The sequence below is a fragment of the Quercus robur genome, chromosome 4 (assembly GCF_932294415.1).
Source record: "Quercus robur chromosome 4, dhQueRobu3.1, whole genome shotgun sequence".
In the NCBI taxonomy this organism is placed as follows: Eukaryota; Viridiplantae; Streptophyta; class Magnoliopsida; order Fagales; family Fagaceae; genus Quercus; species Quercus robur.
In genome coordinates this window covers 58428781-58455229 of record NC_065537.1, presented here as the reverse complement: position 1 = coordinate 58455229, position 26449 = coordinate 58428781, and the positions used below count along the sequence as shown (strand labels likewise).

General features: G+C 33.9%; 2 protein-coding genes across 2 annotated transcripts; both read right to left on the bottom strand.

The window, feature by feature from the left end:
- Positions 1-912: 912 nt before the first annotated feature.
- LOC126723134 (ubiquitin C-terminal hydrolase 12-like) lies at positions 913-5287 on the bottom strand. The gene is made up of 6 exons (XM_050426424.1): positions 5248-5287; positions 3105-3234; positions 2841-3010; positions 1857-2145; positions 1409-1569; positions 913-1238 (listed from the first exon to the last, which is right to left on the bottom strand). The coding sequence occupies exons 1-6, from the start codon at positions 5273-5275 to the stop codon at positions 1090-1092; spliced, it is 927 nt and encodes a 308-aa protein (XP_050282381.1). The 5' UTR covers positions 5276-5287; the 3' UTR covers positions 913-1089.
- Positions 5288-14355: 9068 nt separating this feature from the next.
- Positions 14356-17282, bottom strand: LOC126723135 (uncharacterized). The gene is made up of 2 exons (XM_050426425.1): positions 17192-17282; positions 14356-15201 (listed from the first exon to the last, which is right to left on the bottom strand). Exons 1-2 carry the CDS (start codon positions 17196-17198, stop codon positions 14552-14554), a joined length of 657 nt encoding a protein of 218 aa, XP_050282382.1. The 5' UTR covers positions 17199-17282; the 3' UTR covers positions 14356-14551.
- Between the last annotated feature and the right edge of the window lie 9167 nt (positions 17283-26449).

Below are 26449 nucleotides of genomic sequence, written 5' to 3'. Positions count from 1 at the left end.
TGGAGGGGTCAAATATTGATTTTAAGATCTAATATTTTAAACAATTGCAAACTATGCATACATTATTATGAAGTTTTTAAAAAATTTTGGGGGGCCATGGCCCCATTGCTAAGTGTAGCTCCGCCCTTGGCTAGAATAGAACAAAATAATTTTAATGAGATATATACCATGAATAAGAGCAGTCAAGTCACAAGTGCAATCAGACTTCATCGGGATAATCTTTTTTGATTGCTTCAGTAGATTGCAGCAACCTCATTGAGGAGTTCACAACATAAAATTCGTTTACATTGCCGTTCAGTACTTGGTATGACTTTAGTCCCCTCCCTTATTTTATTTTATTTTTTTAACATATTCGTAAAAAAGCAAAATAAAATTTTTATAAAAAAAAATAGAAGAAAAAATTAAATTAAATTCTAGGTTGAGCGGGTTGGATGAGATCCGAAACCAACCCAAAAGGCAAGAGCTTTGAATCCGAACCCAAACCCAACCCGAACATTCTATGTTAATAATTATAGAATACATCGACTTATTATAAAAATAAATAAATATGGTTTGCTTTGGGTTTTTGTGTTTTTTTTTTTTTTTTGAAGTAATCCGTAAAAGAAAAATATAGGGCACGGACAATTGGACATATATATCCTTGAAATTTTTATTTTTTCAAACCTCTATTTATGAATAGATTTAAGCCCCACCCAAAAGGGCCAAAACAATATATATATATATAGAAAAAATAAATCTAGGCATAAAGTAAACCCAACGATATATTCCAAAAGTGAGTACAATGGAATATTGGGTTTAAAAATTTGTTAAACAGTGTAATATGTAATATCGTAAAAGAATTATAGTAGAGACCAATTGAACTCTAACCTATACATTCACACTCAATAGGGACTAGAATGGTAATGCTTCTTTTTTTTTCCTTAATACTGTAGATAGAGTGTATTAAATTGATCATTCATAATATATATATACAGTATGCGCTTCTAAAATAACCATGGTAAATTTGAAGTATCTTAACATTGACATCTTTACAACTGCGACAATCATACTTCTCTAGTCTTCCCAAGTGCAACTCCGAGATATCGAGAACTACTTTGCAATAGACATAACCATAATTTCTGCTTCTACAATCAAGGTATCATCAACAAGAAACCCCTTGGATGCATCGCCAAGATCTTTTCGAAGCAAAAGTTGCGAAAAACCCCAGTCGCTAAATGTGGCAGAGAACCAGTATTTAGCTGTAAGAAATTTGTTAAAAAAAGCTTAAACTAGAGGAAAGCAAATAAAAGAGAACAAAAAGCATATATAGTTCACACGCAGTGACAACCCCACCCCCCCCCCCCCCCCCCCCCCCCCCCCCCCCAAGAGAAAGAAGAAGAAGATAAAAATGTAAAAATAATTCATTTACCTTTTTCTTCTGCATGTTTATGGTTGATTTGGTCCTTTATCCGCAGCTTGAATTCTGCAAAAATTTTGAGGTCTGGTGTAACACAATCAACTGAGTAGAGGAAGACGGAAATGGCTTTGTTTGCTCCGTCATGAATTCCCTTGGGATAAACCAGTAGTTTCCTAGATTCAATCAAAAGAGTTAGAAATAATATTTGATAAATTTTGCAATGCTAGCTTTCGTTTTTATGACAATAAAAGTGCAGTAAGTTTTTAGGCAGTTTAATTAAAAAAGTTTTTTATCGTCTAATAGGAGATTAGGAGTTCAAACCCGCATACACCAAATTGGTGACTTGGTCTAATGATTAAGAGTAATCATCGGGTTTTTTCTCAAAAAAAAAAAAAAAAAAAAGAGTAATCATCGGGAATGAATACTATGGTATAAAAAAAAATAAATAAATAAACAATACCATTTTAAATCTCCAACAACGTATATGCGGGAATAAATGGGTACTTTATCTTGTTGTGTTGAATAGTTTTCAATCTTCCAAGTCATAATTCGGTTAGAAGGTTCTTTTATCATGGACAGATAGTCTCGTTTGGCACTACGTTCATGAACAAAAACCTCAGCACCAAATACACAACAATCATTGACAAGGTATCCATTAGGAAGATCATTGAAAGAATCAAGAGGGAGAAATTTGTCAAAGCCCCATTCCATCTTAATGTCATGGAATCTTCTAATCATCCCTTCAGCATCTACAAGATATATAACAAACCATAAGTCTATTAATAAGTATAACAAATTTCCCAACAATTTTTCCAATTGTTGTGGTGTCATTTTGTGGTTCATGTACAATAAATGTGATGTCAATGGTGGTACACGTGTAAGTAATGTTACACTAATCACAATTTATCACTTCAACAAATTATGAAGGAAAATGTTAACGAATATCCTAAGGGCATTGATTTAGGAATTATTTTTAGAATCATTTTGTGGCAAAATGATGAAGTAATTAATTTTTCTGACAGTTTTTTATATTTCCCATTAAAACGGTGTTAAAAAACTTTCTTAATATGGTTTATTAACAATTATCCTAAGAATACCCGTTAACATGAACCAATTATGAAAATGGTTATAAAATTTATTATAATAGTAAAATTGTTTTTAGGTTTTTTTTAACAGGTGTATTTGCGCATAGGTTAAGGAGAGAATTAATGAGCCCCACTGCATTGGAAAGCAACAAAATCAAATATACAAATACTTCTCTAACTAACTAATGCGTGTGACTCCCCAAAAACAATTGATCAATTATAATAAAAAAACTTATAATCCCTTGAGGGCTGAAGAACTCATTAACATGACCCTTGTTTATCTTGAAAATAAAATTATAAAAATAGTAATATTGTACATGAGCAAGTTATGTATATATATAAATCATGAACGATCAAACCTTGAATGGTCAAGAACTTGTCCCGTATCTGATCAAACACGAACAATTTGAAGGTGGCATAAACCTCCCAACCAAGAGAATACTTTTCTGTATCAACTATTGACAAATAAAGGGAGATGTGATCAGTCCCATTCATTTTCTTGTTTCCTTTTGGATAGAGAGACAACCTCCTGCAAAAAAAGATTGAGTAGACGATGATGAGGCAAACATTTGTATTTTAAATTATTGAACAAAAAATATTGAGAGTAAAGCATTAGAGTCCACCATTTGTGCCCCCCAGCTTCAAAAACACCAGACTCGTATTTTTCCACCCCAGTCTCGCACAATAAAGAGTATGATTGTATTTTAAGTAAGAAATGAGTTGGACGAAAATGTCTTGCTGTTCTTGTGATTGCTGCAAAACATTAGGAATATTTAGATACAATCTAGAAAATATTGGGGGACAAAGTATCAAAAGAAAATTTTTTATATATACATGTGAAAAAGAAGATTGAATGTTTAGTACTTTAGAATTATTAACAAAATATAACAAAAGTAGTGAGTTTTAGTTAGTTTAACTGATAAAATCTTTTGTCGTATTAGCCATAGGTTGAAGTTGACAACACTTTTTAAAGAGGTTGACATCTATATTATGATAGAAACATTTTATTTTAGGTATTTATTAACCTTTTTTTTTTCTATTGCATGGAGGGATGCCATACGTGTGGGTTATTTGCCATTAAATTTTTTTTTTTCTCTCTTTTTGAATTAACTTAATTTTTGAGAGGGGGCTAAGTGTAACTTTTGGAAATCTAAACTTTTAATTTTAGTTATATATTCGATAATAAAAAATGTAGCTATTTTTTTTGCTAATAGATAATTGGTGTAACTATGCATACAATAGGGGGGGAAATCAAGGCACTAAACAAAAAAAAGCCTTGAAAGCACAATGAATCCATCCAAATACGGTGATCAAACTAAAACTTTTCCCTATCACACTAGTGCATTAAACTTTTCCAGAGACCTTTTTTAATCCGTTTAACAAGTTTCCACTAATAAACCCATCTTAACATATACAAGTTTAGAGAAAATAATTTTAAAAAATTAATAACATTGAGGGTTTAAGATTTAGAAAGCATAGACACTTCATTTGATGTATCATACTCATGTCGTATTGGTGTTGTACTCGAGTCATACCTGATGTGTCATGTTATAATTTTCAGAAATTGTTTGGATTATTGTGTCATACTTGTATCCGTACCCGTGTCGATGTTTGTGTTCATGCTTCCTAGTAATTAAGATTGTTACAAATTAAAGGTTATAGTTTCTTTTGTTTCAAATTAAATTCTGGGATTTAAATTTATATCAATTTGATTTTTGGGTTGATTTGGGGTTTAAATTGATACGATTTTAAAAGTATACGACTTGCATTGTATCTAATGAAATTAGTGTTTAATTTCTAACAATCTTAAACTTCAAGTCCAAATTTTTTGAAATTGTAAGGTTTAATTTGAAATCACCCCTAAAAAATAGGATATAATTAAAATGTAATTTGTCTAGAATTCTATTTGAAATTATTGTTTTCAAAAGGAAGTTTCGATTAAAAAAATATTATGTTAAATTATAGCTGTGATGAGGCTTCCCTTAAAAAAACAAAATGTTTTTGTTAATGTATAGGTGTATAACTGAGGTTTGATACTATATGAATATATTCTTTCATTGTGATGTCCGCTGCAAAAGATTCAAGAAATAAGAGTTATATATTCTATTTGATTATTCTCTTAGAAGAGGAGTTAGGAAATTCCAAAAAAAAAAAAAAAAAGAAAAAGCCTACGAACTATGCATTTGTTTCATGGGTTTGGGGTGAGTTTTGGATTTTTTGGATTTTTTTTCTTAGCTTTGGACCTATGCTGTCAAAAGTTCCAAGCTGAAGTAGGCTAGAAAAGGAAAAAGTTTTAGTTTGGAGAGAAACCCTTCAAACTTTTCTTATATATTTTTATTAAATGTGAATTTTGACTAACGGTTGAATTACATATTTTTATTATGTCCTTCATACTTATAAAATTTCAAAAAAATCAAAGATCAATAATTTTGTCAACAATCAAATGCTTAAATTTTAAGTTTTTGTGGTATAAATTTATACATAAAAAATAACATCTGATTTGAACAAAATTTGATATGCAAACTAAAAATATAAAGAAAATACAACCTAAAGGTTAAATTTTTAAAATTCACATTCAATAAAAAAAAATATAAGAGGAGTTTGAAGGGTTTTTTCTTCAAACAAGTTGAATGTCCGCTAGAAAGTAAAGGATATTAGAATACATATATCTATTTTTATGAACATTGAAATAAAACAAATAAGATACAAAATATCAGTGTCAAAGAACCTTCAAGAGATAAGAGCCAAGAGGGAAAAAGAACATACCCAATTCGTTGCTGGACTTGGGTTCCATGACTTCAGATTTTGGTAGTTTGCGTTATTTATAGAGGGGCATCAATATGCCAAAGCACTTTACACACGTAACCGTACGTGTGATTGTTTGGAAGGAAAGAATAGAGAAGGGATCAAGATGCAGTAAAAAAAAACCAAAAAGAACGAAAGGATTTATGCTTATTTTGATGGGAGAGAAGAGGAGAGAATCTGAGGATTGGATTTTCTTTAAGGATACATAAAAGAAACTATGATAAAACTTAGTATAGTCCTTGTTAGGATGATTTACTGTTCGTTAATTCTCGAGTCAAATTTTTAATAGTAAATTTCCATGTATTCGAAATTCCTTTCGATTGTAATTACATTGAGTCAAAGACGACCAAGTTAGATGAAGAGCACAACCTGCAAACAGCGGGAATTTTGCTATCAGGCGAGCTTAATAGACTTTTAAATTTTGTTATCACAGAACCTTTTGATGGTGTTAAAAAGCAAGCTCTCTAAATAGAATGGGATTCTTCTTATTAAATTGAAAGAAAAATGAGAAAGAGTACAAAAATAAATATCTCCCACTCTGCTATACATACACCTACGTGGAGCAAGGCAAAAGAGGAAACAGAAATGGCGCCAAAAATTCTAACTACTATCACAAATAAACCCGAACCAATTACATCAGGATACGTGGTCAAACTCTTTAACTATTTCTAGTATTAGCTTCTGCACGTGTTGATCTTGTGACTTCGTTAAGTTTAACTCTGTCGTTTGCCCATTATCATTGTACAACATTGCCGTTTCTTCTTTATTTCCTTTCCTTTTCTTCAAAGCATCAAGATTTGATCTCTTAACACTCCCCCTCAAGTCCTGAACCTCAGGTTCTGAGACTTGCAATGATAAACAAGAACTTGAGGGCTACAAAGGCTTTGGAACGAAAATATCTATTAAACCCAATTTCCCTACTAATCTTGTAAAAGTTGGAACTCCCAAAGCTTTGGTGAAAATATCTGCAACTTGTGAATTGCTGGCAACATGAAAGGTCTTGATAGCACCCTCTAAAATTTTATCTTTCACTAGATGGCAATCCACTTCAACGTGCTCAGTTCTTTGTGAAAGACAGGGTTTGCTGCAATGTGTAGAGTAGTCTGGTTATCACAAAAGAGCATAGTAGTTTTAGGATGATCAATCTTCAAATCTTTGATCAATTGCTGTACGCGAGTTATTTCACATGCCACAGTAGCCATGGCCATGTATTCTGCCTCAGTTGATGATCTAGACACTACTCCTTGCTCATTTGATCTACATGACACCAAAGAATCACCCAAAAACACACTATAATTTGTCAATGATCTTCTTGTTAGTGTATTTAGACCCCCTGAAAACTTAGATTGTTTAACCTAATTAATTAACCAAGTTGTTACTTAGATTTATTGTGCAGATTTAGGTTAAACACAAACAATTATATCACATATAGAGGAATAATAAAGAAGACATGTGATAGATAACCTAAGAAAACCAATAAAACCGTTCAGTTTTAAGATAAAAAAACATGAGGAGAATTTAATCTAAATAATCCTCAAGGCAACAAATTCACTATATAGAAAGGAAGTTTTACTGTAGATTTTTCCCTAAATTTAAAGCTACCTCTTGTAATACTTACTTATATGACCACATGCAGCTCCGAATTTACGGACTCTTCTATCTAAATTTGTTGACCACAAACACCCACATTTGTGACTTTGAGATCTCACTCAAAACTTTAGATCATCATCAATAGTTGATCTTGTAGCAGCAACTTTAGATCTACCGGTTCTAATGGTATGAGAATGATTTTTGGTAGTGCCTTTTAGTGGAAAAGGCACAACACCTTTTAGATTTCAAAAGAGAAGCTTTAAAGTCTCTTCAAAACGTGCCTTAGAGTTTCCTCTAAATACTTAGTGAAATAAATTTGAAACCCTAATTCTTGAAACACTCAAAAGAGCACATCAACGCATGTGTGGAAATAAATAAAGATAAATAACAAATATGCAACAGAAGTCAAGAGAAAATAGAGAATTAAGCTCTATAGAAAATAAAGGCAACTCCTCCTATGAAAATAAAGGCAACACAAAAGAATTAAGTTCTATAGAAAATAAAGGCAACTCCCCCTATGAAGAGCAATAACTCCTCTTATGAATAGCACAGGTTTTAAAACTAGCTTTCTCCCCCTATAAAAATAGGAAAAACAAAACAAGTTTTGGGAAATATAGCTTTGGGAAAAATGTAGGAGGTAGGAAAAATAAATAAGCACATACCAAACTTTAATATTTCCAATCAATTAAGATTATACAAAATACAATATAGATCTCAATGATATAAAAATTCCACATGCAATGTGTTTTCATGTATCAAGGTAATTTGAATTCAAATCATACTCAAAAGTAGAGAAAATATTTGCACATTTATTATCCACCATAACTTTCAAAAACATATTTCCAATTTTTAGCAATTCACACATCAAGAAAAATAGCATATACTAAAATCTACAAAGCTCAAAACTTAATCAATTAATTTTTAAATCAAGCTGAGTATCCAATTTAGCAAAGTGTATGCGTGTTGCTTATGAAACCAATCTATGAGAGATATGATTGCAAAAATGCAGGATAGATAAAGGAAACAATGTAATGCATGTCCTAATCTATATGTGTAATGCATGTGAACCTATCACAAATGATGCATGAAAACACTGATTGGTCAAGAAACTAAAAACTGAAAATTTTCCAATTTCGATCGGTCGAACATCGATCAAGCATCGATTGAGTCAGGAAAAGAGTTTTGAACACAAAAGCTCATAATTTCGATCAGTTAAGGGAAAACTTCGATCGATCAAAGCAGTGAAAAATTTTAAAACTTAAAAATTTGGAAATTTTATGCAGAAAAACAACTTAAAAAGTAGTTTTTAAGACACAATGTATATGAACATGATCCAGAAAAGTTTTAAAAACATGATACCACTTAGATGAAAATATCAAAACCAATCAAGAAGTTAAAATCACAAAATTTAAACTTCTAAAACGTGAAAATCTCATTTTTATTCAAAATTCCCAACCAAAACAAAAATTTGCATTTACATATCAATTCATATGCAATTAAAGATAGCCAGGTTAGACAACATACACAATCTTATATATAGTATTTAGCATCAATTTGCATGTAGTGTGTGCAACTAGTAAGTGTACAAAGTACAGAAAAGGTGAATTGTAGATAGTAATCAAACAAATTTTCTACATCATCAATCACATTGGTTTGAAAGTGACTATAACTTAAAGAGTTACATCATATAACTCTCACATCTCCTAGAAAACAAGCTTGCAATCATGTAAAAACACTTTGATTTTATTTTTTTTTAGCACAATCAAAAATATCATGCATGGGAATATAGGAGGTAGAAAAGAAAATACCCTGAATTCAATTTTATTTATTTATAAAAAATAACACCTCGTTTTATCTTGTTGTACAAGTGTTACACCTTACTGAGCATAGCTTTTATGATTTGTGCACAGGTGTTCATGATTGGCGAGTAATAGTGGTGAGATGATTACTTATGCCTTTCTTCTAGGATTTTCTAGTCCTTACAATCAAAAGAGTGTGACATCAAAATCAAGATCGTTTGTTTAAAGACTATAAACAACTCACACAATTAAGTACTAAATAGCACAAACTAGCAAAGTGCAAAAAGTAGCTCATCAAATTTAAGCAAGGTACACAGTCATGAATGCAAATTTCATTGGCCAAACTTAATCACACACTAAGTGATGTGCATACAAAAAAGTAATTTTTGGATTTTCAAATTTTTATTTTGATCACAACCAAAAAGTACATCTGATGCTAAATAAACAAAATGCAATAGCAATTCTTGACAACATGTAATTCAAAAACAGTGCTCAACTAAGCCATAAAGGATACACAAATAAGAAATATTAATTTCTTAATTAACCCATGATTACATGTACAAACTAGTACATAATCATACAAAATTAGAGATATCTCATGCACTTAGTTAAGGAACACACACTTTCTACATTTTCCCACAATGTCAAGCATGTTCTAAGTCAAGAGAGAGATATTATAATTCATGTAATCCTCAAGAAAAATAAAACAAAACACAGAATAAAATATTTTTGTCTTTTTGAAAATTTTCAATGTTTTTGGATTTTGTTTTTGAATAAAAAAATAACCTAAGAAATAAAACAACCAAAAACTGAAAGAAAACATGTCCACAAATAATTGAAAGGATTAAATCAGGAACAAGTAAACAACACTCATCTTAGAAAATATTTTCTCCACCATACAACACGCGTCTTTGGCTTTGTAGGTGAAAAACCTTGAGAAACAAAGTGTATTTAAGGGATTGCACACTTCTTCTGAGAGAGACCTAAATCCTACAATTTCCTTTCACAAGCCAACAAGCTTAAATTTTTCAAAAGTATATGAAACAATTTATCTGGACTTGTAGTAGAAGATATATCATCACAAATTGTTTGTTTGTTTAGACCCCTGAAAACACAGATTGTTTAAATTTCAATTTATGATAGTTAGGATGAATGTGACCACAGACACCACAAAAGTGACAAACAAGAACAAATTTAGGAACATCAGTATTCCTAGAGAGGTTTCTGGTCATAGGCTTTGGTTCTTGCCTCAACAAACAATAATTTGGTCTAATGTGACCAACAACACCACAAAGGTGGCAGGTAGGCACAAAAACATATTTCTTCTGCAATTTAGTAGTAGGTTTAGACACAGGTTTAAAAACTTCAACATCTATATCAAAACTTTTACCTTTGTCTAACCTAGCAAAATAAGCATTTCGTTTCTGATTCCTCTTAAAAGGAGGAATATAAACTTTCTTATCTTTAGGCTTAAGAGAAACAGAAATAGATCTATTATTACCAGCAAGTTTGGTATTAGACAAATTTTCAAGTTTGGTATTATACACCAACGCAGAGCAAGGCAAAAGAGGAAAAAGAAATGGTGCCAAAAATTCTAACTAACTACCATCACTAACAAACTAGAACTAATTACATTAGGACACGTGGTCAAACTCTGTAACTATTTTTGGTATTAAGCTTAACTCTGTCATTTGCCCAGCATCATTAAACAACATTGCTGTTTCTTCTTTATTTCCTTTCATTTTCTTCAAAGCATCACAATTTGATCTTTTAACAGATGGAAACTCAGTCAAGCAAGTTGTTAGCTTAGATAAAAAATTTTGTTTTTACTAAGTTGTTCTCATATCCAATCAAGCCTCTTTAGTGACTCATATTGTTGGGCTATAGATTGACCTCGATTAATTAATTCAATTGCTCAAGTTGATTAATTAAGTTAAATTACATGTAAATCATGGAGGCACCAACAAATCACCAAATAAACTAAGTGCAACAGAAATAAAATTGACACTGTGATTTGTTAACGAATGGGGAAAATATCATGCAATGTAAGAACCCCACCAGGTAAATTTCATGTCACCACTCCCGACCCAAAAATCCACTAATCAAGAACACGCAGTTACAAGCATAAGGAATCTTACCATTATTCTAGACTATCCCAAAATAACAACCTACAGTTGAACTTTTACTCCAATCTTTAATTGGACTTGATCTTGTAGTGACTTTTACTTTCATTGCACGGTTCCCAATACGTTACTAACTCTGTACAACTGATTAATTGTTGGATGCAAAGTTCTTCACTCCAAAGCACATTGAAGATCTAAAAGAATTTGGTTACAAAACCCTAAAGCACACAAAAACGCAATAGCTTCTTACAGAGTGTATGAGTTCTCTGATTGAGTCTCTGTGTCTTTGATAACTTTAAAATAAAACTTTTATATGGTCTAGAGGTTTAGTGAAAGAAACACTAGCAATTCAAGTTATCGTGGGCCGAAATTCAGATCTAAGAATTATGAAATTGCCTAGCTCGATAGATTGAAAGGTTTCGATCTTGTGTCTAGAATCCTTCATTAAGTCTCGATAGATACTAGTGTCGAGCTGGCGTCGAGACTAGTGTCGAGCTTCACTAAATCATCTTTTCTTCACTTGTTTTTTGGTTCAATCTTCATGTCTTCAATGATACCACTTGTAAGGTAAACTTCACATACCTATTGATACATTAAATCCAACTTAGATCTACCCAATTATAAGTAAAGTGCACTTTGTTAAAGGATAAGTCAATACATAGAAAGTATGACCCTAACATATATTCATGATGTGTCTATAGGGCTCTAAATGCCATGGTTCAATTTTAACATTAGCACAAATAATTTTTTTTAAAAGAAAAAAAATGCTAAGAAATGATGGGCCTATTTTACAAATGGGGCATGAATTTTAAATATGTAAATCATGTAGTGATTCACCTACGTTTCAAGTACACATTTTATTCAAAACCCTCTTTTGAAAGAAATTGAGCTTGAGGCATTGGTGGTACACAAGGTGAGAAATAGCCCATGAGTCAAAACGTAAACGAGAAGAGTTAACTAAGATCTCGGATCTAAAAATTAAAAATAAATGGGGCACATATTCATTCAAGCTATCATTCTCTAAGACAATAACACCTCAAGTCTTATAAGCACATCTCTCATCATTTTAGAGTTCACTCGTTAAACAAGGGAGTTACCGGGAGCGAATGGAAGGATGGTTACTGTAAAATAGCCACGAATGAGAGGTTTGCTCAAATAGTTAGAGGAATAAAAGTTCAATAACCATTTGTTGGGTCCCAACCTAGTATTGTGTGAATTAAGAAAATCAACTAAAACTTTTAGTAAAACCTCTTGCTTTTCTTTGCGTTCAACACACAATTGTTATTCTCACTGTGCTCACACTATAGCAACACCTTTCTTCTTCTTCTTCTTCTTCTTTTATTTATTTTTATTATTTTTATTTTTTTATTTTTCACTTCGCAACATTAATCAAAACCCTACAAATTTTCCTTGATTTCCACACTAATGATCCATTTGGATTTAGGGGGAGGGAGGGGAAGTAGAGTAGAGTAGAGTAGATTTAGTACAAAATTAGCTTATTTTTAGTCAACTCTACTCTACTCTCCTTCATTCCCCCTCCTTCCCCTCTCTATCCAAACAGGTCATAAGAGTCCAGTTGGTTGAGGGATGGAAAAGTGGGAGGATATAAAAGATTTTAGTTTCTCTTATTTGAGTTTGGTTAGGAGGTGGAAAAGTGGAGTGATGAAAACTAGTTTATTTGCTTGAGGAGAAAAGTGAGAGAATGGAAGATGTAGTTTACATAAATTTACTTTTTTATCCTTACTACATAATATATATGAAATAATTTATTTATACTTATTAAATATTACTTATTATCAATTAAAATTAATAAAATGACATCTTAAAAAAATTAACACATTACACATTATTTTACTTTTTTTCTTTGTAATTAAATTTATTATATTTTGTTTAATAAAAATTAAATGGAATCGTCCAATAAGTGCTTCCATGTTGGGGGAAAAAATTATGGACCTTTGCTAATTGAAAAGGAATAGCATAAAACATGAATATACAAGCAGTGAATGTTATTGTATGATCGATAATAGAAATGTAACGTTAAAAAATTAAAAAAAAAAAAAAATCCAGCAAAAGATGATAAGAAGGACAGAAGAAAACAAAACAAATCAAAGGACAGATGTAGCAGTTGAAGTGTTGAACATTGTAAGTGAGGATAAAAATATAATTGTAAAGACTGAAGCAAAAGAGACCAAAATTTCTCAAGTTTTCTCTTCAAATGGGAAAATTGATTTTTGGTGCTCTTGACCAAGGATGTCAATACCGTTCCGGAGGCCGTACCGGTTTGGCCACCGGTACGATATATTTCGAATACTGGTCAATACCGGTGTACCGTTTCGGGTTTACCGCTATTTTATATATTTAATATATGTATATATACACACACACACACACACACACACATACACACACAAAATCTTTATTTACCATAAAACAATACCTCAAAAATTTATGTTCACCATAAAACATTACTTCAATTAAGAACAAATAATTCATAGTTTTAAACTTTAGCATCAACTAAAAGAAAGAAAAAAAAAGGTATATTTCATGTTTCGGTCCGGTATCCAATTACCGGCCGGTACAGCCGGATTTCGCCGGTACGGCCGGTATTTTTTCCGGTACGAAACAGGGGGGTCGAGCGTATCGAATTGCTGGCCGGTACGGTATATTCCGGCTGTATCAGCCTGTACGGTACGGAATCGATAACCTTGCTCTTGACCCCACCAAAATCTCACCTCTTTTCCCTCTCAACCAAACGACCAAATATACCATTTTCTCTCCCCCATTTTCCATCCCTCCAATAATCACTCCAACCAAATTCAACTTAAGTCACCATTGGATTTTGAGATAATTTCCTAACACTTAGGTCATATGGATTTTAAAAGTGCTATGATGGTTGAATTGGATAATTAATTTAGATGAGGCCGAAGTCATAACCCTAAATCTTAAATTCTATAGGGATAGGGGTAGTGATTTGAAACTCTAAGGGCTTGGTAATTGCTTCCCTAACTTAGCAAATCCCTCCTCCTGCTATAGTAACACAAGTTGAAGCAATGGCAGCAAGAAGAGCTGTTAAGTTCACTTTAGAAATGGGTGTCAGAGAAGCAATTGTTAAGGGTGACTCAAATATTATTTTTAAAGAGAAGCTCTAAACCATCATTTACTTTGCATGGGCATTTAATTCACGATGTAAAACTTCAAGTTTCTCATTTTTCTTATATTAATTTTTCCCATGTTCACTGTCAAGAGAACACAAGAGCGCATTCTCTTGTAAGAAGAACAATCACATCACCCAATTTACTTGTTTGGGTGGAAGATGTGCCACTAGATATTCTTTATATTGTTTAGACCGATTTGGCCTCTTTGATTTAATGAAATTGATATATTTCTTCTTTAAAAAAACTGGGGACTTGGTATGGAAAGTAATCCTTCCATGTGGTACTAAAAACCCTTATTTTGAAAAATGATCTCCTAATTTGGAAGGACCAAACTTGATTTGTAAAGTATCTAATGGAAATGCATACAAGTTGATGTATATCAATAGGAATTAACATCTTAAATTGATAAATATGGAGTATATTTGAAACATTACAAGCCAAGTATGAATAAAATGGATCCACAACATAAGAGATCCTTGGTAGTAAAACTTATTATACAAGCCAACTAATATTTTAAGAATAATAGTAGTAGAGGTCTTTCAATAGTAATTAAGAAATTAGTTATAAGAGTGATAAGCTGAAAACAAAGCGTGAAAAGTTAATTATAAAATGCTTTAATCAGACCACTCCAATCAAGTGAAGGTTCTTGACGAAGTTTGTCAATTTCTTGGCTTTCTTTTTGTAAAAGCTGTTCATTCTCTTGAAAACCACTGATCTCTGTGTCAATGCTACTTTTGTTTTGAGAATACACATTTTGGAAAGAGGGCATCTCCTTTATCATATGCATTTCATAATCTAGAAGTTTCTTCTTCAGTTCTTTATGTTCGGAAACCATCTTTCGCATCTCATCTCGTTTGGGTTGAAATGCACTCCTGTAACTCTCTAGAGTTCCAACATGTACACTTCGTTTTTTTTTAAGTTCAGCTCTCTGTTTCTCTTTTCCAACTGCAGTGTTTAAACGATCAACTTCCCTACCGATCTCACTATTGAATTTCTTTAAACGGTTACACCTGTCCTGTCCAAGGATACTGGTTTTGTCAACCAAGAGTGCAGCAGCTTTTCTGAACTTGGATAAGAAATCCTCATTCAAAAGAACAACATCAACCGACATATTGAAGAAACCTTTAATATCTGCGAGGGACTCTGTTGCGGCATTAGAAGAGGAAGAGGCAGATTTGAATACTTCTTCCATTTCTTCAAGAGATTTAGAGATATTCTCTAAGAGCTTATAAAACTCATTAACATTGTCTGTGGAAGTGTAAGAAGATCAAAGCATGAAATTCAATATACAGGGGACAACAGAAAGATCAATGAAAGATAATTCACCAAACATCCCCTAACTACCTCAGAAAAGTAGGCATAAAGCCTAAACTACCACGGACATGGCTGTAACTTCATTAGTAAATGCCATATAAGTAAATAACTCTTCCACCAAGAATCGAATTACAAAAAAGAGCGTAAGTTTGGGAATTGCTTATTTACGGTAGTTTATTTGTACCTAGTTTATTATTTTGGTAACATTTATGTTAAATGACTTACAAAAAACTTAAAGCTGAAGTAGTTTATTAAAAAAAAGAGTCAAAAAGTAAAAAACTAATTTTTTTTTCAACAATTCCCAAACGAATGCTGGTATGAACTAATCCAATAAGAGCCAAGTCAAACTATCATAAATATAGTTAAATGTTAAAATTTATCACCAAACAACTTTAAGTTTTTATTTATTAGGCTGGTAACCACGGCAAGGACATAAATCTCCACCCCGGAGTTCTTGAGACTTGGTATATAAAATTAACTCTCGTGTTTAAAGGATACTTCCCCAAATACAATGAGCTGAATCATCTAAGGCTGTTGCCGTTGGAGTGAGAGTCCTAAATTCAATTGTACCATATTTATTCTCTATAAAAGGGAGGAAAGACGGTTCCAACCATTTTCTAAATGATCAGAAAAGAATTCGAAGTACTTTAGATAAGATGGGAATTGGGATTTGGCCTCCAGGATATCAAGCTTTCATCCACATATGAGTGCAAGTATATGACTCTGTCTTTGTAATTCTTGGTCACCGGGGCCAACGAATGAAAATAGACAAAACACATAGTTGTATTAATTAAAGGAAAAACTTTAAGATCACAACCATTTCGCACTTATTTTTACAACTATCTAATGTGGATGAGTGTTAGTAGTTAAAAAAAATAAAAATTGGTGGGTTCAAGTAAAATTGACAAACAACCGGTCACAGACTGCTATATAGGATAGTTGTAAACATGGGTGTAAAATTAGTAGTCAACCTCTTATCAATGAGTCAGGTTGGGTACATGTGGTGGAGGTTTCTGGCAGCTTGGGGAGGTGGATTTTTCTGTTGAAATAAAATTACAAAAAGAAACTTACAGAGAGAGAGAGAGAGAGAGAGAGATATTTATAAAATTTCTTGTATTTTTTAAATTAAAAAAATGTAAGTAAAATTTCTTGTATAGAAAATTGGGAAAAAAAGAAGTCAAAACTACCTATTTTAATGCAAAATAGAGCTGGACAGAAGGATCAACGTAAGTAACAATTGTGAACTAGGGACTAAAGTTACAAAAACAAAACTTATGAGCCAAATTTGACAACTCAACAAACTGAAAAGATATAATTTGTAATTTTGTCAAATGTTTATGTTCTTGTACGGCTGTGGCAAGCCTTCCATTAATTTCCCAAATGGTAGTAAACAATAATCTGTAACATAGATGGGAAGAGACTGACACAAAAACAAATACAGAAAGAAAAAAAAAAAATACCCTATAATTTCCATCTTAATAATATGATGATACTTTTCCATTCTATATGCCCACTTTAGCTCGAAGTATATATTCAAGAAATCACCGTTATTTTAATACTTTAATCTTTTGAAAGCGTAGTTGAGAAATTAAAACAACTCCGGATATTAAAATATTTATGTATAAAAATAACATTTTTTAATATCGCGCACTCCTTTTTTTTTTTTTTTTTTTTTCCTTATCTTTGAGGGTCAAGAACTCAATTTCGGAAATTTGAAGTTCCCTTCATACACTTTTTTTTTTTTTTTTTTGGAGAATCCTCTTCATACATTTTAAGCATATGCCATCAAAGATTTCCAAAGTGGGCAATAAAAAATCACAATAACGATGTAGTTTTAAAAATATTGACAGTAAAAAAAAATATATATATATATATTGAAAATGAAACAAAATAAGAAAGAAAACAACAGGATGAGAAAACATACCGTCCATGTTGCTATTGTCAGACCTGTCTTAGGAATTAGTTTTTTTTTTTTTTTTTTTTTTTTTTTATGGGATTAGGAATTAGTTTCTTGAAATGCCTTCTTCTTGGATAGAAAAAAAATGATAATTTACATTATTTATAGAGAGAAATCAATGGTCATGTTGCTCCACGACCGTACAATAGGACTTCAAGCATCTTGGAACCCGTACGTGCGATTTGCTGAAAGGAAAGAATAATTAAGGAATGGGGATGCAAGAGACAAGAATGATTGATGCCTATTTTGTTTGGAGAGAAGAGAAGAATCGAAGGAAGGTATTTTCCTTCACTATGATAAGATTATTGAAAATAATATTATTGTGGTTATTGTGTATTGGCTCAAGTGACCAAATTTAGTGTAAAGCTCGTCTAGAGCTAAATTTAGACCTTTAGCATCTACATCTCTATAAACCTTGCATAGAGTTGATTGTAAAGTAGTATTCTTCACTTGCACGCCCAATCCTAGGGTATTTAAAGGAGGTTAAATCCTAGATTAAACACACATTAGTTATGGTTAACTGACTTGTATAACAAGTAGCATTTTTAGCTTGCATATCAAGCAGGATTGGGCTTGACCTAGACTATTGGACTTAACATATCTCTAACAAAGACAAAGTCTTGTTGAAGTTGATGGGTTGATGGGACTTCAATAGTATCATAGCACTTTACACATCAAGAAACTTCACAAATAGAATCGTACGAGTGATTTGTTGGAAGGAAAGAATAAAGAAGGGATCCGTATGCAAAATTAAAGAAGGATCAATGCCTATTTTAATTGGAGATTAGAGAAGAATCAAAGGATGTTATTTTCTTTTCGGGTTCACAAAAAAAAATTTATGATAAGACGAAGCATTATCAAATTTGATAGATTAACAAATTCAAATGCTTTTATGTTATCATATATATATATATATATATATTTATATATATCTTAGGTGCACAATATTTTTATAATAAATTTTAGGTGACAAACTATTACTAATTTTAATCTAGACACACCACTAATATCACTCTTTTACCCACCATTAACAAACTTGCCACATAGAATTTGTTGTAAAAATATTATGGACATAGCATTTCTTTATATGTATAGATTTGTCCTCCCTTCTAATAAGAAATGATTTTTATTGACTTGTCAAAAGTTCTTCCTACCTTTAAGGGAGCCCATTTGTTAATAAATAAATAAAAGAAGAAGAAGGAAACCTTAATGTTGTGGGCCTTCTATATAAATTGAAAATATCGAAAGTAATATACAACTGGTTTTTCAATCTTTATTATATTTTGAATTTCTTTCGATAAAAATGCAATATTCCTTTTCTTAAGTAATGTTGAATCTATAGATAGTTTTTAATTGCATTTTTAGATTGAAAGCTCAATTAGTATAGAAACATTAATGCTTGTTTAGACCCCCCCAATTTTAAATTACTGCTCAGTTGCTTTTACTCTAACTTAACTAAGTGCAGAACAAGAGTAAAAGATGCGTAATAAACTGAAACACTACTCTTATGCATAAGCGAGTACAATAAGCGATAAATATAAAGCTTAAAGAGTAGGGAAGAAAGATGCAAATATAAGATAACACCGAAACGTGTTATTGAAAAGGAAACCGAAATACCTGGCGAAAAACCTCTCCGCCGCCCTCCAAATCAAAATCGATCCACTAGTGAATAAGTTGGAGTACACAAATATCAAAAAGACCCTCCAAGCCTAATCTACCCAATGTACCTGAGCCCTCCAAGCTTCAACTACTAACAGACTTCTTGGAGTCTTGTCTTCACTAGTTATTCGGATCCCGTAATTCCACCCGATTGCATCTGCCACTCAATGGCTTCTTCCAATGCTTCCCATAGGCACCAAAACTTTTCTCAACACTCAGAATGGGTGAGGTAAGTGTTTGGGTTAAGAATCTATCAAGGATGTATAAATGGAGAGGTAGGAGTAATGGAAACTTTAGAGAAATGATGTAGAGGATTGTGGGTAAACAATCTCTAATTCTCAAGTGTTTGGCTAAGGTTTCTCTCTCAAAAGTTTCTTACAAAGACCCCTTGTTCTTCTTACAATTTTGTGGGTAGTGAGGGTTTATATAGCGTTGGCAAAGGTATGAGAAAAGGCACACTCAAAATAATCAGGTAGAAAGTTTCGCGGGTCAGTTGCGACTTGGCCTAAGTCACGAATGACTAGCGAAATTCAACCTATCAAAAACTCTTCAAATTTTTGCATGTGCTTCTCACGTGGCCTGTTTTACGAGTTAGCGTTCGCGAGCCAATTGCGAAATTATCATCTTTACAGAATCTTCACCTCTCACACATAACCCTTACATTAAATCCCACAAAAATACAGGGAAATGATTGAACAAAATTACAATCAAATTTGATACAAAATTAAAGCGAACATAAAATATAGTTGTAAAACACAACTTTAGAATCTCCCCCTTTGGCTACTCCGTGACAAAACCCCAGAATAGACTCTAGGGTTAAAATGTGAGAATGGGAACAGAAGCAAAACTCACTCACACCTAAATCTAGAAACTGTGAAGCACTTGAACTATATACACCTGTATCTTGAAACACTTGCACATAACAAATAGCTTCATTAAATATGAGGCAAGTAGAATACAAGACATGTATAAAGAGCAAGTAAAATGTGATCAAGTAAAGACAAAATAGACATGAACAAATAGCATAACTTGATCAAACAAGAACAGTCATTAAGAAATGGCCATAATGAACATTTAACGAGTAAATGATCATCCAAACAAGCAAGCAATTAAGAGCAGTGCAAAAATTAATTACATGTCCAACAAACACATGATGCATTAAAGAAACTAAAGCAAGAGCCTATAGATAACTAAAAGTATCAAGAAATGGCTATAAAAACCAAAATACAGAAGCACTAAAGATAAACTGAATTTTAAACTAAAGTACTGAAAGTTTTAAAGTAAAGTAATGTAAATAAACTATACTAATCAAAACAGGGCAAAATGCTGTTAGAACTTCTAAGTTGTGTGGTTGTAGGTTAGCTTCCTCCTTTTGTATCCACTATGCTCCCCTTTTCTATAAGCACTCCCCCTTACTCTAAGGAGTATTCACAATATTCACATTATTCACAACAAGGATTTCTCCCCCTTTTTGGCACACATAGCTAAAGGTATGCCTTAAGCTTGTGTTGAATCTCATCCAACTGTGTCTTAATCGTAGTCAAGCAAAGCTGAACATGATTATTCTGAGAATACATGATATTAGCAAGTCTAGAAATGCGCTTATGTAATCCCTCCATCAAAGTCATCATCCTATCCATGTGACGGATAGGTGATCTAGGCTAAGAGTGAGTGCTGGAAGGTTGAGGCTCCGGAGTCTAAGGAGGTAATGTCTCAAGAAGTTTGGAGATATTAGAAGCAGCTGAGCTTTTCCCAATGGGAGAGGCAGGAAAGGAAGTCTTAGATCCATTCAATGGAGGCTTGGTGGGGCTCTTCTTTGCCCTTTCAACAGAGGAGTGAACCTTGCTGCTCTGAAGAAAATGCAAGGAAATCGAACCTTGATGAGGTAGGACCGTTCCATTCTTAGGAGGATAAATGCCCTTGAGAGTTAGAATCATCATGATTAGGCTGTAGAAAGGAAGATATGTCCTTGCAGCTGATCGTCCTACAGTCCTTGTCGACGCCAGGCCTCGATCGGAGCGGAAAACCGCCGCCATCGGGCCTTCATTTGACCACCTGCCATAGCGATGCTCCTATGCACGTAGGGCCCGTTGGAGGCCCCTCTCGATTGGTTGGTGTGCTTGGTGTGGTTCGCGCGGAACTTCGAGTGCTCTCTTTCTCGGTGGAGGAAGGTATTTGTCTACCTTTGGCCATTTGGCAGGAATCTTGGCTAAATTTAAAAGGATTACCAAAGGTAAGTGAAGTTGCCACCAATCATTGGGTTTTTCTAAGGTGTGATTGGTCACCTGTTTCTAGTTGATTTTATTACCAATCCTAAGCTAAGAAAAAAAAGGGTCTTTTTTCCTAATCTAATGTGGATGGTAAAAAAATCATGATTCTTGAGTCCGGAAGTTCGGTTATGTGTGGGGAAGGTATTAGGCATCCTACAACACTAGTCCAAGGATAGTCCTTTGTTTTGATAAAACCTTAATTTTTGGAGATTGGCAGTAGGAACATCATTTTGGCATTGGCTTTCGAGGCTTCGCATCCATGGGGTGCTTTGAGGTTTGGCTTTTGAATGGGTGTGGTCCCAATCTATGCTTTCCTAAGGCATTGAGTAAAGTACCAAATTTTCACAGCAAAAATCAGGCGATATGTCACCTTATTTTCACGATGGAAATTAGGCATCACTTTGCCTTAGGTAACATGGACTATGACAATCACACCAGAAGGGGTGAGCAGGTATTTATATACGTACATCATTCACAATGCAATCACACAGAGCGGGAAAGTAAATAGGGGTTGCCATACTCTAGAGATGAGGATAAATGGTATATGGCATGATATACCTAATATAAACCATCTAAGAGAGAAAGGAAGGATGAAGGAAGGGGTTTTAAAAGAGTACATAACCAAATGGGAGAGGCTAGACCCCTAAAACTACTGAACATTGCCGCTTGGCTTATATCTACATGCTTGCGTCTTCGCCCTTTTTGCTTGCGCCTAGGAGATCGTGCCCTAGCTTCACACGTTCTCGCTTCATATGTGTACATGCAAAGGCAAAGACAAGAAACCAACAGACAAGCAATTGAAGGAAAAGATGCAAAGAGCATATGAAAGAGGCATAAAGCAGATAAGTATGATAGACATAGCAAGCAAAGAAACAAGAAAGCAAGGAAACAAGCGAGAAGGCAAATAAGCAAGAAATTAAACAAAAGGTGGTGTCCATGAGGGACAAATGTAGGTTTGGATCGGATTTCCATGACTTCATTGTGTTGAAGTATGGGTGACAAACTAGCAAGCAACACTCATGCATCAACATGTGAGCAAGCATGTAAAGATGCATAGAAAGCCAACGGGTGGCACAAACAAGCATGGCATGCATATCATCGCACGGAGCAGAAAGGGGGAAAGATATGCACGAAACAACTGGCATCATCATGATGCAACCCAAATGGTTACATCCAAACAAGGCCTCATGGGCATTGGACATAACCACACAACCACAAACCCGCTAAGGGCGTCAAGTATTGCAAATCCTAGATCTAGAGAGGATAACACAAGCACAAAACATAGAAGCAAGCAAGCATAGAGATGCAAATAGGATTATCCAAACACTTTTATGTGGGCCTTGGTGTATAGACGATGACAAAGACCATAGGGTCTAGATCAAGTCCTAACCATTAAGCCAAAACACAAGAAAGAAAGACAAAGCGACAAAAGGGCTATAATAGCACATGGCATGACAAACATGGCCTAGGTCTAGGCCTATAAACATGGCATGGAGAGCACAAGAACATGGAAGATAGCATTAAGCATGTAGAGGACATAGATCCAAGCACATAGGCAAGTGAAAACATAGATCTAGACATATAGGCATAGAAACATACATGTAAACATGTAAAAGCCTAGCACATAGACATGGAAGAACATGGATACAAGCATATAAGCATGTGAAGACAAGGGTCTAACCATATAGTATGGAAATTAACACATAGATACATAGATCCAAGCAACGCATAGTCAATAACATCATACAAGCATGTGAGCATGTAACCATAACATCATCCTAGAACAAAAAGAGGAACAAAGCATAGGAAAACATGGCATATAACATAAAGCATGTAGATCTAAGCATGAAACATGGCATAAGGCATAAAAAGCAAGGGGATTTAGGCTAGAAGTAGAAATAAAGCAAGCAATGTGCTAAAGAAAGCAATAAATCATGTGATTCAAGCAAAAAGAACAAGACAAATGCTAGAAAAAGATTTAGAAAGTTAGGGGTGTGGATAGTAGCTAAAAAGCTACTTCCACACCCCTAAACCCCAAATCCAAAGTGTAGAACCAAGGAAAAGAAGATTGGGCATAAGAACTATACCTTGTACTTTTGGTGAAGAAGGAAGAATTAAGAGACTTTGATGTGTTTTTTTGTGTTTAGAAGAGAGAAAAAATGTGTAGAAATCATCTAGGAAGAGATCAAAACCCAGAAGCTCCTTCTTTTTTTTTGTCTGGAGGGTGCCTGAGGCCTTTTATAGCCCCGGCACGGATTACGAGGTAGCAACCCTTGTAGGGCCTGGGCCGCCACCTTCAAATGGTCCTGGATGGAATTGATCTTGACACCCCTAGAAATATCTTGACTTCCAGTTTCTAAAAGGTATGGAACTTGAAAATCCAATGGTCGGATCAAAAGTTATGGCTCTCGGAAGTTAGTGGTGCATCGATCGGTGCATTATCCTGGTTTTCACGATATCTCGGCCGTTCTATTTCCAATTTCGACCCATGAATAGTCATTGGAATGAGAATTTGATAATCTTCAGAATGGCTTTGTCAACCTGTTCTGACGACTAGATCAAAATTAGGAGTTCTAGGCCCGTCGGGAGTCAACTCTGGGTCAAGCTTGGTCAAACTTGGTCAAAGTTGCCAAAAACCTCCAAGAAGCTCGAGTTTGATGTAAAACTATGAAAGTGTTGTTTTGTGAGGGTTTTGACCTTGTTTTGTCCTTTGGTCAACCCTAGGTTGACCAAGGGCATTTTGGTCATTTTAGTTTAAAAAGGCACTTTGGGTGCTCCAATGTCTGATCGGGTTGCAGCACATCATTTTGGATGTCCTCGTGGCCCTATGGAGAGAAAATAATATTTTTTTATTTTTCGGATAAAGAACGTGATTTCAAATTTCGTTACCCCTAGATTTGCTTGCGAAGACTACTCATAGATCGAGACTGGATCTTACCTAACTGGACCATTCTGTTGTAGTTGCTTTTGAAATATTTTTTGGACCTGTCTCTGAGCTCTAGGGAAGGGAAAGGTTTCCCCCTCTTTTTTTTTTTTCTTTTTTTTTTTTCTTTTTTTTTTTTGTAGGTTTGACCGGGTTAACGATCAATGCTCACTGGCGGCCCAAGAAGGTGCGCTAGCAGCCAGGCCACCCTAAAACCCTTTAAAAGTCCCTTTTGGCTCATTTTTGACCTCATTTAACCCTTTCCTTTGACTTCCCACTTCTGAAAAATTCTCTGGAGTGACTACGAACTTAGCAAGTCCGGCTTTTCAGTTTCAATCTGCTGCTTCAGTCTTTTCCACACTTGAGGTCGGTGTCTATTTCTCTCTCTCTCTCTCTCTCTCTCTCTCTCTCTCCTGCAAAATGTTAGTACCAATACTACTAGGGATGCATGCTGGTGCTTATTTTATTTTTGGAATTTTCATAAGCTCATATTTTTGCCATGCTATCTTAGGGGGATGCATACATTTTTTTTCTTTTTGCCTATGTTATATGGGTGTGCAAATATGTGGGAATTTAAATGTTGAAAATAAAATGCGGGATATAGGTAAGGGGATTTACCTAGTAGTCGGGAATAGTGGAAATGGTGAGACGTACGGCACGACCACTAGTTAGTCTCGAGATGGAATGTGTTAAGCCAAAAATGTATTGACCCATTTGGCAATTTAATTAATTAATTATCCAAGTTAATTAATTAAGTCAATTTAACATGCAATAGCGTGGTAGTGCAATAAAATCACCAACTATGTTAAATGCAGCGGAAAATAAGTTTGACACAAGTGATTTGTTTATGAATGCGGAAAATCATCGAGGCAAAACCTCATTGGGTGAATTTAAGGTCACTACTCCCGAGAATCCACTATTATCAATTACAAGCGGTTACAAGTAAAAGGAATCTTAGTACCCAACACCAACCTACAGTTGAACCCTAACCCTAATACCAATTGGACTTGTATTGTAGCGGCAATCTCTCCATTCAATGCACTAATCCCAGTACATGACTGACCAATGATGCACGGATCCCAGTACGTGACTAACACACTAACTTTAGGAAGATGTTCATTGCAAAGTTCTTTAGTTCATCTAACAATAAAGATCAAGAAACTCCTTGGTCACAAAACCCTTGGTGTAAAGAAGCAGTAGCTTCTACAAAGAATATAATGAACCAGAGCAATTTCTATCTCCGGTCACAATATGCATGTATAATCACCTTGCATCACCTTGCATCCTAGTGACGACTCTTAAAATAATTCTTATATATGTCTAGGGTTGTGAGAAAAGAAACCCTACACAAATTCTCAAGGATATATGTGTAATCAGATCTGGAAAACCTAATTTCGTAATCCTCGATAGATATAGCTTGTTTTAAGCTTCTGTTGAGCTTTAGCAATTAATTCTTGATAGAAAGGATTCTGTTGAGACTTCTGTTGAGATTTAATGAGCAGCACATTCTTCACTTATTTCTTGGTCAGATTTGCATGACTTCAATACTAAACTTGAATACTTGTTTCTTGAAGTACTAAACTCATCTTAGATCTACCCAATTGCAAGTAAAGTGCATTTTGTCAAAGGATTAGCCAATTACATAAATATGTCCTTAACAATCTCCCCCTTTGGCAATCTGTGACAAAGCCACAACAAACAAATGAATCATGAGAGAAGTCTTAAGCACTAAACTCATAATCACTTGTTGAAATACAAAATAAATCTAACCCTAACACAAATTCTTGAAAAACTTTGCAAGAAGAAAGTTCATGGCATGGTAGACTTTCATAACCTGTCTTTCTAAAACACTTAAACAAAACTCATCAAGGCGCTTTGGGTGCCATGGCACAGTTTATCCGAGAGAGAGAGAGAGAACACAATCACCACACAAAAACAAAGAATAGAAAGGAAAAGAAAAGATATGTATGCATGAAATATGCATGAACATGTGACGTGCAATATTTAAAAAGCATTATGGGTAAGACCCAATCCAAACCTACCAGCACACATTTCAATAATCAAACACATATCTAAAATGCAAGAAACATTGTTAAAATGCAATGAGAATGCAATGCATGGGCATATAACATCAAAACAACAACGCCCAACCCAACAATTTCACAAAAATCTAAAAAACCCCAAAAATTTTTCAAAAACCCCAAAACCTAGGTCTAAAATGCATGAATGCATGTAAATGAAGGGTTGAAGAACACATATCAAGTGATTGAGGCTTGATTTAGGCCAAAAATCATGAGGGTGAAGGTTTTGTGGGAAAGAAAAGTGTTTGGGAGGAGAGAAAAAAAATTCTGTAGAGAGAGAGAAGTGAAAACT